This window comes from Telopea speciosissima, chromosome 6 (genome assembly GCF_018873765.1).
Source record: "Telopea speciosissima isolate NSW1024214 ecotype Mountain lineage chromosome 6, Tspe_v1, whole genome shotgun sequence".
Classification (NCBI taxonomy): Eukaryota; Viridiplantae; Streptophyta; class Magnoliopsida; order Proteales; family Proteaceae; genus Telopea; species Telopea speciosissima.
In genome coordinates this window covers 50,987,972-51,003,050 of record NC_057921.1, presented here as the reverse complement: position 1 = coordinate 51,003,050, position 15,079 = coordinate 50,987,972, and the positions used below count along the sequence as shown (strand labels likewise).

Here is a 15,079-nt window from a genome sequence, read left to right as displayed (position 1 = left end):
ATATATATATTAAGAGATTACAATCTAGAAGGCTAGATTCCAAGATACAAAAGGTAAGCCTATGAATCTATGAATAATAAATTTAAGATTTTTGCATGTTCGCCTGGTCGACCCCATTTAGTTGGGATAAAGGCTATTCGTTGTCGTTGTTGTCGTTGTTGCATCTTCGCCTCATATCTTTTGCTAGAGATCAAGGAAAAATTTTATGACACCATTTTTAATCAATCGTAAGTGAACTACAGGCTCCAAGTCCAAGCTATGGAAAAACTATTCCCAGTAAAACCAGACTTGAATTCCCATCATAGCTCTGGACACTTCTCTATTTACAAAAGACCTCCCCCTTTTTGTTCCATGAAACTCATTTGCAATGACCAGATGTTACAGCAGCGGCCATGTCAGTAAGAGATACTGCTTTCCTCCCCTCAATCTGTTCTTTCTCCACTATAGGACACACCACCTAGATCCAGCTTAGTTGCAATAAATAGAGATGTGTTATGATATTCTTCTTGCACTCGATGGGCAGTGATATATCTTATATTACTTCTCAAACTATTATACGGTGCAGCTGACAAGGTTCACTTGGACTTGCACACTCATAAGTTCCAGCAAAGTTTGGGAGTTCTAAATTTTGCACAAGTAGCTTCCATCAGTATGTAAAGAGATGACCTACAGATTACAGGGGTCAAATCCTGAATCACATCGAGAAAGAGAAAAGTATTACCTGAGGAAGAGGTAATACGATAAATGCATCAATTAAAAAGTAGGTACAAAGGTAATGTACAGCAATTTTCTTTGGATGGTCAACTAAATCTCCAGAACCCACCACTCTAGATTCCGGAGCAACGTAAGCTAGCCTAAACTGCAAAACAGAAATGGTAGATACTAGTCAGGCTGTAATCCAGAAAAGCTTTAACTAATGCTAGAAAACAAGACATTCTACTGCAGAATTACATTAATGCATTACTTAAAACATGTCACCATACTTCAAGCACAGTATATAACTTCCAAAGAAATATCGGACAAGACCATATAATTCGGAAAATTGAGAGTTCAAAGGAAACAGAAATTTTAAAAGATCTCAACAAGACCATAAATAAAACTACACAAGAGAAAGAGGGGGGATGGTCCAAGGAAAAAATGTTCAATTCACTAAATAGTTCCCATGATGAATTAGCAACAACAAACAAAAGACATAATTGAAAGAAAATTTGTTATACCTCCAAAATATATGTCAACAAGAATAATTACCCATCATTTCACATCAATCTTTTGTCTTCAATTAGAGTGTAATGTTAACAAAAGGAAATGTGGAACACGTCTTTGAAAGAAAGCAATTGGAAACAAAACAATCTTGAGAAGGGACTGAAGAAAAGCTTCTTTTTTTTTGGGGGGGGGGGGTGTGAATAAAGAATTGTACCAAAGAATGAGGGGATACAAGGAACCCTGGACAAAATTACAAGACAACCAAAACAAACAAATCAGCACTCATCCGTCAATGGGAAGGGACGGAGGGCTGCAATAAAAAGATGGGCAAACCCCAGGATACAACAATTAGCCTGTTCCTTGGGGAGTCTACTACACTATGGGGGGGAGGTAACATGGATAGCTTAGTGCTAACATCAAAATAGATGGACTTCCAAATTTTGTCAAAGGATTGAGAGTTGGAGGACCATCTACGGAGGTTGCGCTCCATCCAAATATGATTGCTTATCAATCAAAAACTCTTCAAGTTTAAGCAATGGCATTGCATGGAAAAACAAACAAATCTAAACAACCAAAAACTGCTTTAGTTCAGAATCTGACTGGCAGTAGCTTACCTGAAGAAGCATGTGTAATAAGTAAATGAAATCAGTCACGCTTCTAAGAACAACAAATGCTGTTGTCCAGTGAAAGTTAAGAACTATGCATTTGTAGTCCTGTTTCAAAAGGAAATGTGAGAGCAGGTAGCACAACAATAATGTCATCAAATGAAAGAGAAGTACAGTGATAAAATTGAAAATGAAGAAAACTTGATTTCCAATTAATGAGCACTGAAATTATAGCATGAACAAATAAAATAACAAATCCCTTGTAATAATCAACTCAGGTAACAATAAATAAAATATAAACAAGAAAATATGTAACCAAGACAAAAGGAGAAAAGAACACTTCAACAAGGAGCAAGATTGCAAGTCTTTTGGCTCTGTATGGTGTTACTCCATACAACCTAATGAAACAATTCCACAGTTTAAACTATTTTTTCTTCTTTGTTTGGGAGGGGGTGTTTGGACAAAAAAAAACTTGTTATCCTAGCAGAAATAAATGCACATCAACTGTAACTGTGTTTATAGTCTATACAAGCATAAAAGGATCACTAAGAAATATAAACGAACCTTTTTTATTTCAAAATCTATCCCAATTTTTTCTTTATTTTTTTAGGAAAATCTTAAAAATAAATAAGACAAATGAGTGAGGAGCCAGATACAGGGAAATGCAGAAAACAGGAAACATAAGCAATTAGTGCATCTACAAATGCCCAAGTTCGGACCCTTGTTTTTTCCCAATTTTAAATCTCCACCACCACCACTCCAACCAATTGGTTGGGTTGGGGGGAGTGAAGGGAAAGGAACCTGCAAGCCACACAGACACTAAAGAAAACCCACCAAAAACCATTGCCAACAAACTAATTCAGCAGCAACAAAACAAAGATGTCAACCTATATAAATCTACCTTGTTAGCTAATTACCTCCATTAACAATCCGTTTTCTTCCAGACTACGGGTTATAACCCCGATCCAAATGGTTCATCAGTCAAATTGAAGATGCCATGTAAAACCCACCTCTAAACCAGGTCTAATTAAACTTGTATGATTCGAGGTCAAGGTTCAGCATCTGCGTATGCCTCTACGTTGTGGGCTCTAACTGTTGTGGAATCGGATCAATCTCCTAGTTCACCAACGGCGGATTCCGAAGAATCAGCGGATGTAGCTATCATGGGGCCTGAGGAACCGGACGGGACCTCACATATAGGTTTAAAGTATCGGTATCGGGTATCGTATCAGTCGGGTGATTTTAAGAGACGTATTGTATCGTTTCGGAGATACATATCGAATAATACAGATACGCATAAAAATGATCAAAATACACATAGAAATACACTTTTGGAACAAAAAACAATATAAATAAGCAATATATAATAAGTGTCACGCATAAAACCTAAAATGGTGAATAATGTATAACCAAACAAGAGCATTAAATTGAAATTGTTATAAAAGATGAGGTTTCTTACATGTTGTAATCGTCTATAGCCATGAAGAGTATTGGATGATGCAAAGGATGATGTTGTAGAACTCTTTGATTCGTTTTATTAGTTTAAAAGTGTGAAAAACCAAGATTAAATGCAAGATTTTAGACTCTTGATTGAGAGTTTTCCTTTATTTTTTCGTTAGATTAAGAGTTGTATCGAGTCTGTAAGTGAAAATGGCTTTTGATGGGATGTATCGATGGTATCAGTACGTATCGGTGCTTATCCGTATGTATCGGTACGTATCAGTAATGTATCGGTATGTATCGAGCAGTATTGATCGATACGTATTAAACCACCCACAGAACCCTTTACTGGACGAATTGATGGTATCAATACGTATCGGTCGTATCGTATCGTATCGTATCGGCCCGCATCGATACATTTCGATACAATTCAAAACAATTCATTTTTTAAAAAAAGGGAGATGTATCGGTATATATCGTATCAGTATCGATCGATACCAATACGTATCGGTCCGTATCATAAGCCGGGTGGAGCATATGCAAAACTTGTCAATCTCATAAGCCGGATAGTAGGTAAGGAACCCGTTATTAACCTTATATAACTATTATCTTGTTTGGGGTCGTATAGGCTGAAATACGATTTTTTTCCTGTGGGACCCACATACCCCCGACCGGGCTCTCATTTACATTGCGGGATATCATTCCCGGGACTTGACTTTAAGTCTTTCATGTGTTAATTACCTTTTAAAACAGTTAGGAGAAACAAATTAACCAAACCAATTCTTATAAGACCCAACCAAACAGACCTTAGTGGTCTTAACTATATTAGCATGACTTAGCTTTAGAAACTCATTTTAACTCTTTCAAAGTTCTAATTCTGCTCTAGAGAAAAGGAAGAGAAGAAGGGGGAAACTCTAGAGAAGAAGGGAAGATAAGAGAGAGAAGGTCTGAAGAAGGGCTGCCTGGGATTGCTGCTACCTCCCTCTGCTCTACACTTTTGGTAGGCTTGCCAAACTCTCCTTCGATCTTCCAATTTCTTCTTCTTCCCCAGAGTTTCTGCTGAGTTCATAACTCAATTCAGCCAAACCTAGGAACTTGGTAAATTGGAGTTAGAACCCCTTAACCCTACATGCATTTGGGTTGATTCAACCCAAATGGTATGCTCTCCATCCCTTTCAAGCCAATTTTGGATTTGGGGTCTATGCATGGTAAGATCTATGAAAATTAACCCCAAATCCACATACTGTAACAGCCACCGGATGGTGGAACTGCTCTCCAACCAGACAACCGGTCAGGTGGTCTGCTGACCATCCGGTCCTCCTCTGCTGTCTCTGTTTTGGTCCTAAATGTCGAGGCTTTGCTTATGGTTTGTCTTACAACTTAACTAATACTATTTATTCTTAAATTAGGCTTGAATCTTCCATTTTGGGTGAGGTTTATCAAGAGTTGGATCTTCTTTTAGCTTATATTATCATCCAACTCGATGTGAGTGGGATTTGACCTTAATTTGAGAGTGTTTGTTATTGTTCTTCTATTTATGCTTGTTGCACCTGTACATTCATCATATTAGAGTTATGTTCATATAGATATAGTTCTTCTTTTGCACTAGATGTATGCATGATGTTAGGATGCATTCCATAATTCATTGCATGATACTATTTGTAATATGTCGAGATGTGAGTTGAGATAGTATGCTGGTATGAGATATAGTGATGATGATGGAACTGTTTTGGATATTTTATATAATGTGGAACTTCATAACATTCATGCCAAAAGGTGCATATGGTTAGGATTTCATAAACCCCGTGCTACGACCCTTGCCAACAGGGGTAACGTGTTGGATAACCCGTGGTAGGTCCGATGGAAATTCCAGAATGCCATTTGCTGTCACCTAGGTCCGATGTGTGATTCCGGAATGGGAAGTACAGTAGGGTTAACCTTGGGGGTTTGTTGGGACCGATGGATGATTCCGGTACTGGCAAGTCTCCACCGTAACAGAGTGGTATTCTTAGGGTCTGATGTGTGATTCCGGAACTAAGAATATCATACCCGTTATAATAGCATTTAACCTCATGAGACTTAGAAGGTGCATACGATTAGGATTTCTTAACATCCATGCTACGACCCTTGCCAACAGGGGTGAGGTGTTGGACAACCCATGGTAGGTCCGATGGAAATTCCGGAATGGGATGTACAGTCCTAGGTCCAATGGAAATTCCAGAATGCCATTTGCTGTCTCCTAGGTCCGATGTGTGATACCGGAATGGGAAGTGTAGTAGGGTTAACCTTAGGGGTTTGCTGGGGACCGATGGATGATTCGGATACTGGCAGGTCTCCACCGTAACAGAGTGATATTCTTAGGGTCCGATATGTGATTCCGGAACTGAGCATATCATACCTGTTACAGTAGCATTTAACCTCATGAAACCTAGAATTTTTATGAGTAGCATATTTAGAATAATGATATGCATCATGCATCATTCATATCTACTTGCATGCATTCTCCCTCATTGGGCTCAGTGGAGCTCATCCCTCGGTATACTCTTCTTTTAGATATGGTAGCTGGCGTGATGATGATGGATGTGGATCCTTCATCTCAGTTCGTCGTCAGGCAAGGAGCAGACACTGGTTGTGCTTAGAAGGATGGGCGTAGAGATACACGTGTCTATGATAGTTGTACCTTGGCAGCTACTGCTTGAAGTTGCTGGGTAATGGTTTATGTTTTGATCAGCTAATGATATTTCTTGTTATGAAAGTTTTTTTTTTTTATATTATGTATATATATATAAGAATGATTGTAAATGTAATATCCTGGCATAATGGAGGAATTAATTTAAAGCTTAACCTATAATATAATACCCGTGCCCAAAAATACAAGGGTAATTTGGATATTTCACATTAGCTTAAATTCCAAATCGACGATCAACTGAGGATCTTGATTTTTGAATCCACAATCACTAGATTTTGAGGTAAGATGATCATTTTTAAATATATTTATTTTGATATCTAAGTGTGTTAGTTTGGTGGTTAGGACCTTAAACCTAATTAAATAGGTCTAAAGATCAATTCTTGAGGGAAACAATTAAAGAAAATTTTAATTATTTTGCCTTAAGTAGCTTGGTGGGCCCCACTTAAAAATTACTAGATTCTAAATGGGGGGCTGGAGTTTCCCCACGTTTGAGAGGGGAATGCTCGGCAATTTAAAAAAAAGAAATTAAGAAGGAGAGAGAGATTGAAATCTAAGAGAGAGAATGTGTCTGGGTTGTAATAGAAAAGAGGGGGAGTTGGAGTGAAAGAAGGAATATAGAGAGGAAAGAATGTAGGATGGCAAGAGAGGGAGGTTCCACGCATAAGAGGGAATGGAAGATAAAAAGGGGAAATCGTGGATAGCAAGTTGGATTAAAAAACAAGAGAGAAGAGAGAAAACGATAGAGTTTTAAAAGGAGAATTTGAGTGGAATTAGGAAAGAGGGGGGAGAGACATAAATCATGAAAGGAGAGAGAAATCGTGAAAAGGGGAAAGAGAGACTGAAATCGTGAAAGAGGAAGAGAAAGAGATCGTGGAAAAGAGAGGAGGAAAAGAGGAAGAAAGAAAAGAAGAAGAAAAAAAAGAGGAAGGAGAGAGGTCTTCCACCATTAAAGCACCTTCAAGCTTTTTTAAAAAATTCGATTTTCAGCAAACCTGTGAGTTAACATCTATACTTTGTGCTTATTTTATATTAAAAATATTCTACTCTCTTGATTCTAAAATTCTGATTTTTCAAAGCATGTGCTTAACAATTTTATTTGAGAAAACTATGTTGAAAAATTTCATTGATTTAAAGGCATAATAGCATGAGATATAATGAGAGGGATGTTATGATGATATTCTTCATGATTATGGAAGCATGACAACTCCTTGCGTACTTATGGATGTATGAATGTTTTTTGTTTATTTAATTGTGATTGAGAAGATGAGCCTGTAGTACAGTACAGGGCATACTTCTTGTCCTCACCTTTGATGAGTGAATTGCGCTTGTAATACGGTGCAAGGCAGGTGTTTGTGGTTACATTGATGTGCATGTTCATGATTAAATTAGGATATCGTGGTTATGCTTTTGGCCAGGTGTAAACATGGTATTTGTACTTGATTATGTATATGCGATGTTGTTTTTGTGAAATTTGCTATAGGGATGAGTAACCTTAATTTTATGTATGTATATTTTTCCAACTCTGTTATGGTGCATGTTTTTAAAATATTCGTATGAGGTTTGGATGTTATCTCGCTAAGTTTCTTCCCGAAACTTACCCTAATTATGTTTCAGATGAAGAGACCGTAGATATTGATCAGACCTTTGTGGAGAATCAAGAGGACTGAGCTTATGGTTGTGACGGAAACATACATTAGGATTGAATCTTGAAGCTTATTTAAATTCTGTTTTGGACTTGAATTTTTAAGGACATATAACTTGGATAAATTTGAGATTTGAGACTATGTAATAGTTAGTTAAATTTTCAGTGCTATTTGAGACTTGAATTTTATCATGTTAATTGAATGGATATGAATGGAGAATTCCGCTGCAATTTATGTTTGAGGTTACCAGATGATTTATATTTTGGTTCACATTGCGGTTCCTATTTCACTAAGACTTAGATCTTGTAAACCGTTAATGACCTAAACTCCTGGACGGATTTGGGGGCATTACAGTAAAGCTTAGATCAACAGTATGGTTAAGTAAATACTTATGTTATCACTTAGTATTCTGTTACTGACGTTCATAATAGTATTTTGATCTTCCGCTGCATTCTCTGATTTTTTTATTGATTATTATGATTTTTAACTGTGAGGTAGGCCACAGAACTGAGATCTTGGTGGTTTTGGGAATGTCTGTGGACATTCAGTCACATAACCTGGGTTAGTCCCGGTGGGGTGTGACATGCCAACCCAAATCCTGAATTACCAGATGGTGTTTGTTGGTAGGATCAGAAATTGCCAACATAGTCTGCAAGAGCAAGTGGCCATCTTTCCTCTCCATATTTGTCTCCCATGCTTTATGTCACTAAGTTCTCTTTTCTCCTCATCCGTCAGTAAATGAATTAAAGATCTTCAATGTTCAGAATCTTTCTATCCCATTTTCTATGCCTTCCAGGATTTTCAGATGAGAAGACATTCAGCAGCCATTTAGTCTAATGGTTCATTATTTTGGGATAAGTATCAATTATATTAGAAAACAGAAGCTGCATGAAGGATGCGACAACAACGATAATGAAAAAATAGCTGGCAAGAATGCAGGGAATATATTACCGTACATCAACCACAGAGCTAATGTAGCATTGACCATCATCCATATATGGTGCTAATGTTGCTGCTTTTCATTCAAATCTGGCCAAGCTTCAGTGGTTTTTCTCTCAGTTGTGAATCACAGTAGAAAGTGTAGAGAGTAGAGACCATAGAAAGAGAAGAAGAGAGGAGGAAGAAAAAGAGAAGAGAGAGTTTCAGAAGAATGGACTGTAGTGAGTTACAATCACATCTCAGCCAGTTTTACTAAAAAGTATTTTAAACTAAAGTACCAGACATACCCTTAAAAACTTCCCCCATAAGACAACATTACATATATTCCCAAAAATACCCTTATTCTAACACTCCCACTCAAGCTGGGGAATAGATATCAAACATGCCAAGCTTGGCCAAAAGGTTATGAAACAGTGAGGACTGAGAAGTTGATTTTTTTTATTAACACATCAGCTAATTGATCTCCTGTCTTCAACAAAACTGTGTAGATACTCCTAAAATCAATCTTCTCCGTTATGAAGTATTGATCAACCTCAATGTGCTTTGTGCAATCATGTTGCACAGGGTCATGGGCTATGCTGATGGCAGCCTTGTTGTCACAGTATAATCTCATGGAGCCATCATGTTGAGTTATGTAACCTGATAAGGGTGCTTTGGGGTTTTTAACCTTTTCTCTTGTTTATTCCCTGTTATAAGCATAGTCGGCTAAACAGGGGCAGTATTGTAATTCTGCTTATAAGTGAAAAATATAAATGAAGGGGCTGTGAGTGAAGGAAAGACTTCACTCAAGCCATTCTCCCATTCTTCTCTCATTCTTCTAACATGATATCAGAGCTAATCTGATCTAGGGTTAGAACCAGCTTTAACCCCATCGTTTCTTCCTCTCTCTAACAGTCCTCTCTTCACCTTCGACCTTCTTTACTTTCTCCACTTTCTTCTTCTTCTTCTTCTTCTCCCTTTCTTCTTGGTCTGAAATCTGCAATACGGACAGCACAAATGAGGTGATCGATTGATCTTGTGCTGTCCTCTACCTACCTCAATCAGATTATGGTTTAGAAGATGATGTTGGACTGATTAGCTGCTGCCACTCTTTTGAAGATCGAATCTGCCCAAACATTGGAGATCGAGTCTTCCATCCTTGAAGATCCACATCAACACCCTTGGCCAGCTGCAATCAATAGTCTTTCTACACCAATCAGCATCCTTCAACAACAGCCTCAGCCCTTCTGCCAGCAAATCAATATCTCTATTGTCAGGTTTTTCAAAACCCTGACACTCAAATCAATTTGGGGTTTCTCTTATCTGTTGCCGCTGAGTTTTTGAGGGAAGCTGCCCTCATTCTAGAAGAGTGTTTGATCCAAATTTGAAGCTCTTCCTCCAAGTATTGGTCAAGATATCAACACTCATCGATTTCAGCATACAAGTGTGCTCACCAGGTGTTTGATGAATTGCCCCATATAGTTCTCCTTCTCAGCTTGGTGTGAATTTTTTAGGGTTTCTTCCATCATCATTGAAGAGTACTCAGTCAATATTTCAGCCTATCTTATTGGAGATTTCTTGGGGATTTTGCTGTTGCCTTTTTTTCAGCAAGTAAGTTCTTGTGTTGCTGCCTTGTTTATTGGAGCATTTCTTTGAATCATCATGACTGGCTCAAATGCCTCTTCTGCAACCTCTGGGCAAGATGGACAACCCCGGACAGACTTCCTTCCACTTTCTGCTCCTATCAAGCTCGATGGGACAAATTACCTCAAGTGGTCTCGGACCACTTACTTGACCATTGCTGCTCGAGGGCTGGCTGGCCATATACTTCGGACTAACCCATGCCAGCTACCATTGGGGCTTTGCAAGAGAAGTGGCTGTCCAATGATGCCACGGTGATGTCCTACTTGTTGCAATCTATACAACCAGATCTGTCCGACAATTTCATGCTTTTGGAGACAGCCAATCAGACCTGGAGTGCCGCCAAAGAGACTTATGGGCGTATTGGGAATGCTGCCCAAGTGTATGAGATTCGCAAAAAGGCTCATGACCCAACTCAGAAGGAGTTGTCTGTCTCTACCTATTATGCTGCCCTCAAAAGCTTGTGGCGGCAATTGGATCATTACTCCATGTACCAGCCCTCTACACCTATTGATGTTGCTGCCTACCGTAAATACATCGACACTATCCATGTGTACGACTTCTTGGCCGGCCTGAATGTGGAGTATGACCCCATTAGAATGCAAGTGCTGAACCAGTCCCCCTTTCCAACACTTGAGCAGTCCTTTGCCATGGTTCATACAGAGGAGACTTGTCGGGCTGTGATGTTACATGCTCCAACTGTTGATAGGTCTGCCCTACAAACTACTTCCAGTCCTGCTCCTATTGCCACTATTGACAGCGGTAATGTTGCTTCCAAAGAGCCTGTCAAGTGTGAGCATTGTCACAACCCTATCACACCAAGGCTCAGTGTTGGAAGTTACATGAGAATCCTGCTAATTTTGAGGCAAAACGAGGCAACGGGAAGCTCAAACCAAAGGCAAATCTGACTGAAGATACTGCTCCTACTGCGACAGTCCCCTCCACTAACACTGGTTTCACTCAAAATGAGCTACTAGCCCTCTGTCGCATGCTCCAGTCATCTTCCACTACACTTTCTATGACACCTACACCTGCTGCCTCTCCTGGTTCTTACTTTGCCTGAGGTATTCCGGTTGGTAGTCATTGTGCGGTCTCTAGTCCTTGGATCATAGACTCCGGTGCCACTGACCACATGACTGGTTCCTCTCATGTCTTTCATCATAATTCTCCTTGTTCTGGAAAGGATACTGTTCAAGCAGCTAATGGTTCCCTTTCTCCCATTCATGGAAAGGGATCCATTCACTGCTCTCTAACTATTACCTTAAATTTTGTTTTGCATGTTCCTTCATTTCCTACTAATCTTCTTTCCATTAGTAGTTTAATCAGAGATTTGAACTGCAAAATAACCTTCTTTCCCTCTCATTGTGTCATATAGGATCTAGTGCAGGGCCACACGATTGGGGGTGGTAAGGTACATGGTGGTCTCTACATCCTCGACATGGGTCAGACTAGTCCACCATCAGTTTTTTCTTCGGCTCATCAGTTACATTCAGCAACTTCTTCGGATCTACATCTATGGCATTGTCGACTTGGTCACCCTCCTCTTCGAACTTTAGCGTTTTTGTTTCCTCAGTTAGTTAAAAGTTGTAACAAGGATAAGTTTTTATGTGAAGCCTGTGTCTTGGCTAAGCAGACTCATTCCACTTACTCTTCAATCAATAAAAGAAGTACTTCTCCATTTGCTTTAGTTCATACTGATGTGTGGGGCCCTGCCCGTTGTGTTTCTATTTCTGGCCATAGATGGTTTGTTTCCTTCATTGATTGCTTTACTAGGACCACTTGGCTGTATATGATGCACCACAAGAGTAAGGTTTTTCGATGTTTCCAGCACTTCCATCGATGATTTAGACCCAATTCAACGCCACATTAAAATTCTGCGGAGTGATAATGGCAGAGAATACATGGAAGGTCAGTTCCAAACCCATTTGGCTGAGAATGGCATCCTCCATCAGACCAGCTGTGTAGACACCCCTGCCCAGAATGGAGTCGTCAAAAAGAAAAATCGACACCTTTTGGAAGTGACTAGGGCCATTATGTTTGCACGGCAGGTTCCTCCTCAATAATGGAGTGATGCTATCCTCACCACTGCCTACCTCATCAACCGTATGCCTACCCTTGTACTTAATGGTCGTACTCCTGTTGACGTCCTTCAATGTTCTTCCTCCTTTGTGGTTCCCCCAAAAATCTTCGGTTGTGTCTGCTATGCTCGCAATCATCATCTTTATGGTAAGCTCAATCCTTGGAGCATCCGGTGTATTTTTTTGGGCTACTCCGCCACCCAGAAAAGATACAAATGTTATCATCCATCTTCTCGGCGTACATTTGTTACTATGGACATTGTGTTCCATGAATCCCTGGCATATTATTCGCAGCCACCTCTTCAGGGGGAGCATGATCCAGTATTTGAAGATGTGCCTGATCCTCTACCATCTTCTATTCAGGGGGAGCCAAATTCTGTCTCTAGTTTGCTTCCTATTCAGGGGGAGCACAGACCTGTGAGTCAAATTCCTGTGGATCAAGTCTACACCCGGAAGCACAAAGAGAAAGTTGAGACTACCACTACTGTACCACTTCTCCAACCGTCAGAGCTTGATCCAAATCCAGATTTCGCTGCATTACCTGGTAAGGATCCCTCTCTTGATTTACCCATTGTTGTCCGTAAAGGCATTAGATCTTGCACCCAACTTCCTAACACCAATTTTGTTTCCTATGATGCTTTGTCTCCTTCCTATCGTGCTTTTGTGTCCTGTCTTTACTCTGTTTCTATTCCTCAAAAATGGCAGCAGGCAATGGCAAATCCAAAGTGGAAAGCAACCATGTTGGAAGAGATGATGGCCTTATCCAAAAATGAGACATGGGAGCCGGTGACTCTTCCTTCGGGCAAGAAAACAGCGGGATGCAAATGGGTGTTTGTTGTCAAGCAGAAGCCTAATGGAACAGTGGACAGTCATAAGGCCAGGCTGGTGCCAAGGGCTTTACCAAGACCTATGGGATTGATTATCAGGAGACATTTGCCCCAGTGGCAAAGTTGAACACCATTCGGGTTCTGCTATCATATGTTGTCAATCTTGGCTGGGATTTGCAGCAACTGGATGTGAAAAATGCATTCCTTCATGGAGAGCTGGAGGAGGAATCTATATGGAGGTCCCTCCAAGTTTTTCTTGTGACAAGACTCATGGAAAGGTTTGCAAACTGAAGAGAGCATTATATGGGCTGAAACAATCTCCTCGGGCTTGGTTTGGCAGGTTCCATAAAGCAATGATCTCTGTAGAATACAAACAGAGCAATGCTGATCACACCTTGTTCATCAAGTGGAATGGAGATAAGGTTACTTTTCTCATAGTCTATGTCGATGACATAGTAGTGACTGGCAATGATGCAGATGAAATCTCTCACCTAAAGACTTTCTTGGGACGAAAAATTGAAATAAAAGACCTAGGACAGCTCAGGTATTTTCTTGGGATTGAAGTTGCCCGTTCTCCCAGAGGCATCTTTCTCTCCCAAAGGAAATATGATCTAAACTTACTCTCAGAGACTAGTTTGTTAGGATGTCACCCATGTGACACCCCTTAGGAGGCTACTACTAGTCTACAAGAAAAGGATGGTGATCCTGTTGATAAGGTGCACTATCAGAGGTTGGTGGGTAAACTAATCCATCTCTCCCACACTAGACCAGACATTGCATTTGCTATTAGTTGGGTCAGTCAGTTCATACATTATCCCTACTCCACCTATATGGTTATTGTTCTTCGTATTCTCCACTACTTGAAGTCAGCTCCAGGGAAAGGGATTCTCCTATCCCCACATGATCATCTTTGCATTGAAGCTTACACAGATGCTGACTGGAGTGGTAACCCTAACAAAAAGTCCACTTCAGGTAATTGTACCTTTATAGGGGGTAACCTTGTCACATGGCGAAGTAAAAAAGCAAAATGTGGTGGCTAGGTCTAGCGCTGAAGCAGAATTCCATACCATGGCCCAGGGCATATGTGAACTATTGTGGCTTCAGAGTTTACTCCAGGATATTGGTGGTTCTGTTCATCATCCAATGATGTTGTACTGTGACAACAAAGCAGCAATCAGCATTGCTCACAATCCAGTGCAACATGATCGTACCAAGCATGTTGAGATCTACAGACACTTTATCAAGGAGAAGTTAGAAAGTGGGCAGATTTGTATACCCCTTGTGAAATCTGATGACCAACTTGCAGATGTATTCACCATAGGGTTAAGTGGAAAGTTATTTCATCCTAGTCTAGTCAAGTTGGTCATGTGTGATATCTATGCACCAACTTGAGGGGAGTGTTGAGTTATGTAACCCGATAAGGGTATTTTGGGGTTTTTACCTTTTCTATTGTTTATTCCCTGTTATAAGCATAGTCGGGCTATACAGGGGCAGTATTGTAATTCTGCTTATAAGTGAAAATATAAATGAAGGGGCGGTGAGTGAAGGAAAGACTTCACTCAAGCCATTCTCCCATTCTTCGCTCATTCTTCTAACACATCAATATTAGCTCCTAGAACCAACTTCCTTAACCATAAGAGTTCATAGACTCCATGTGCCATTACTTAAAATTCTGCCTCTGCATTGGACCTAGCAACAACATATTGTTTCTTGCTCCTTCAAGTGACCAAGTTATTACCAACAAATGTGCAGTAACCTGATGTAGCTCTCCTCTCTGTTACAGACAGCCCAATCTGCATCAGTGTAGGCCACAATCTTTTCCCAGGGCTTGATTTTAGATACCTAAAAACACGATATATAGCTTCCAAATACCAGTCCATGGAGCATGATGTACTATTTTTTTTTTTTTTTTTTTTTAAACCCGAACTTCCCTGGGACCCAGGCCAACCCCAAAATTTTATTAACTCATAAAAGAATAAAGAATACAGGGGGGGACATTCCGCCTTACGCCAGCCCAAGAAGCAAAAAACTTTCA

At 39.9% G+C, this 15,079-nt stretch overlaps 1 protein-coding gene across 1 annotated transcript in view; it reads right to left on the bottom strand.

Moving 5' to 3' along the window:
* LOC122664251 (probable cyclic nucleotide-gated ion channel 20, chloroplastic) overlaps positions 1–15,079 on the bottom strand; it is a 144,728-nt gene that overhangs the window by 96,519 nt on the left and 33,130 nt on the right. The window contains exons 5-6 of the mRNA XM_043859997.1: positions 1,818–1,916; positions 722–859 (exon numbers count right to left, since the gene is read on the bottom strand). Of these exons, the coding sequence (XP_043715932.1) occupies positions 722–859; positions 1,818–1,916 (237 nt within the window). The remainder of the gene's footprint in view (positions 1–721; positions 860–1,817; positions 1,917–15,079) is intronic.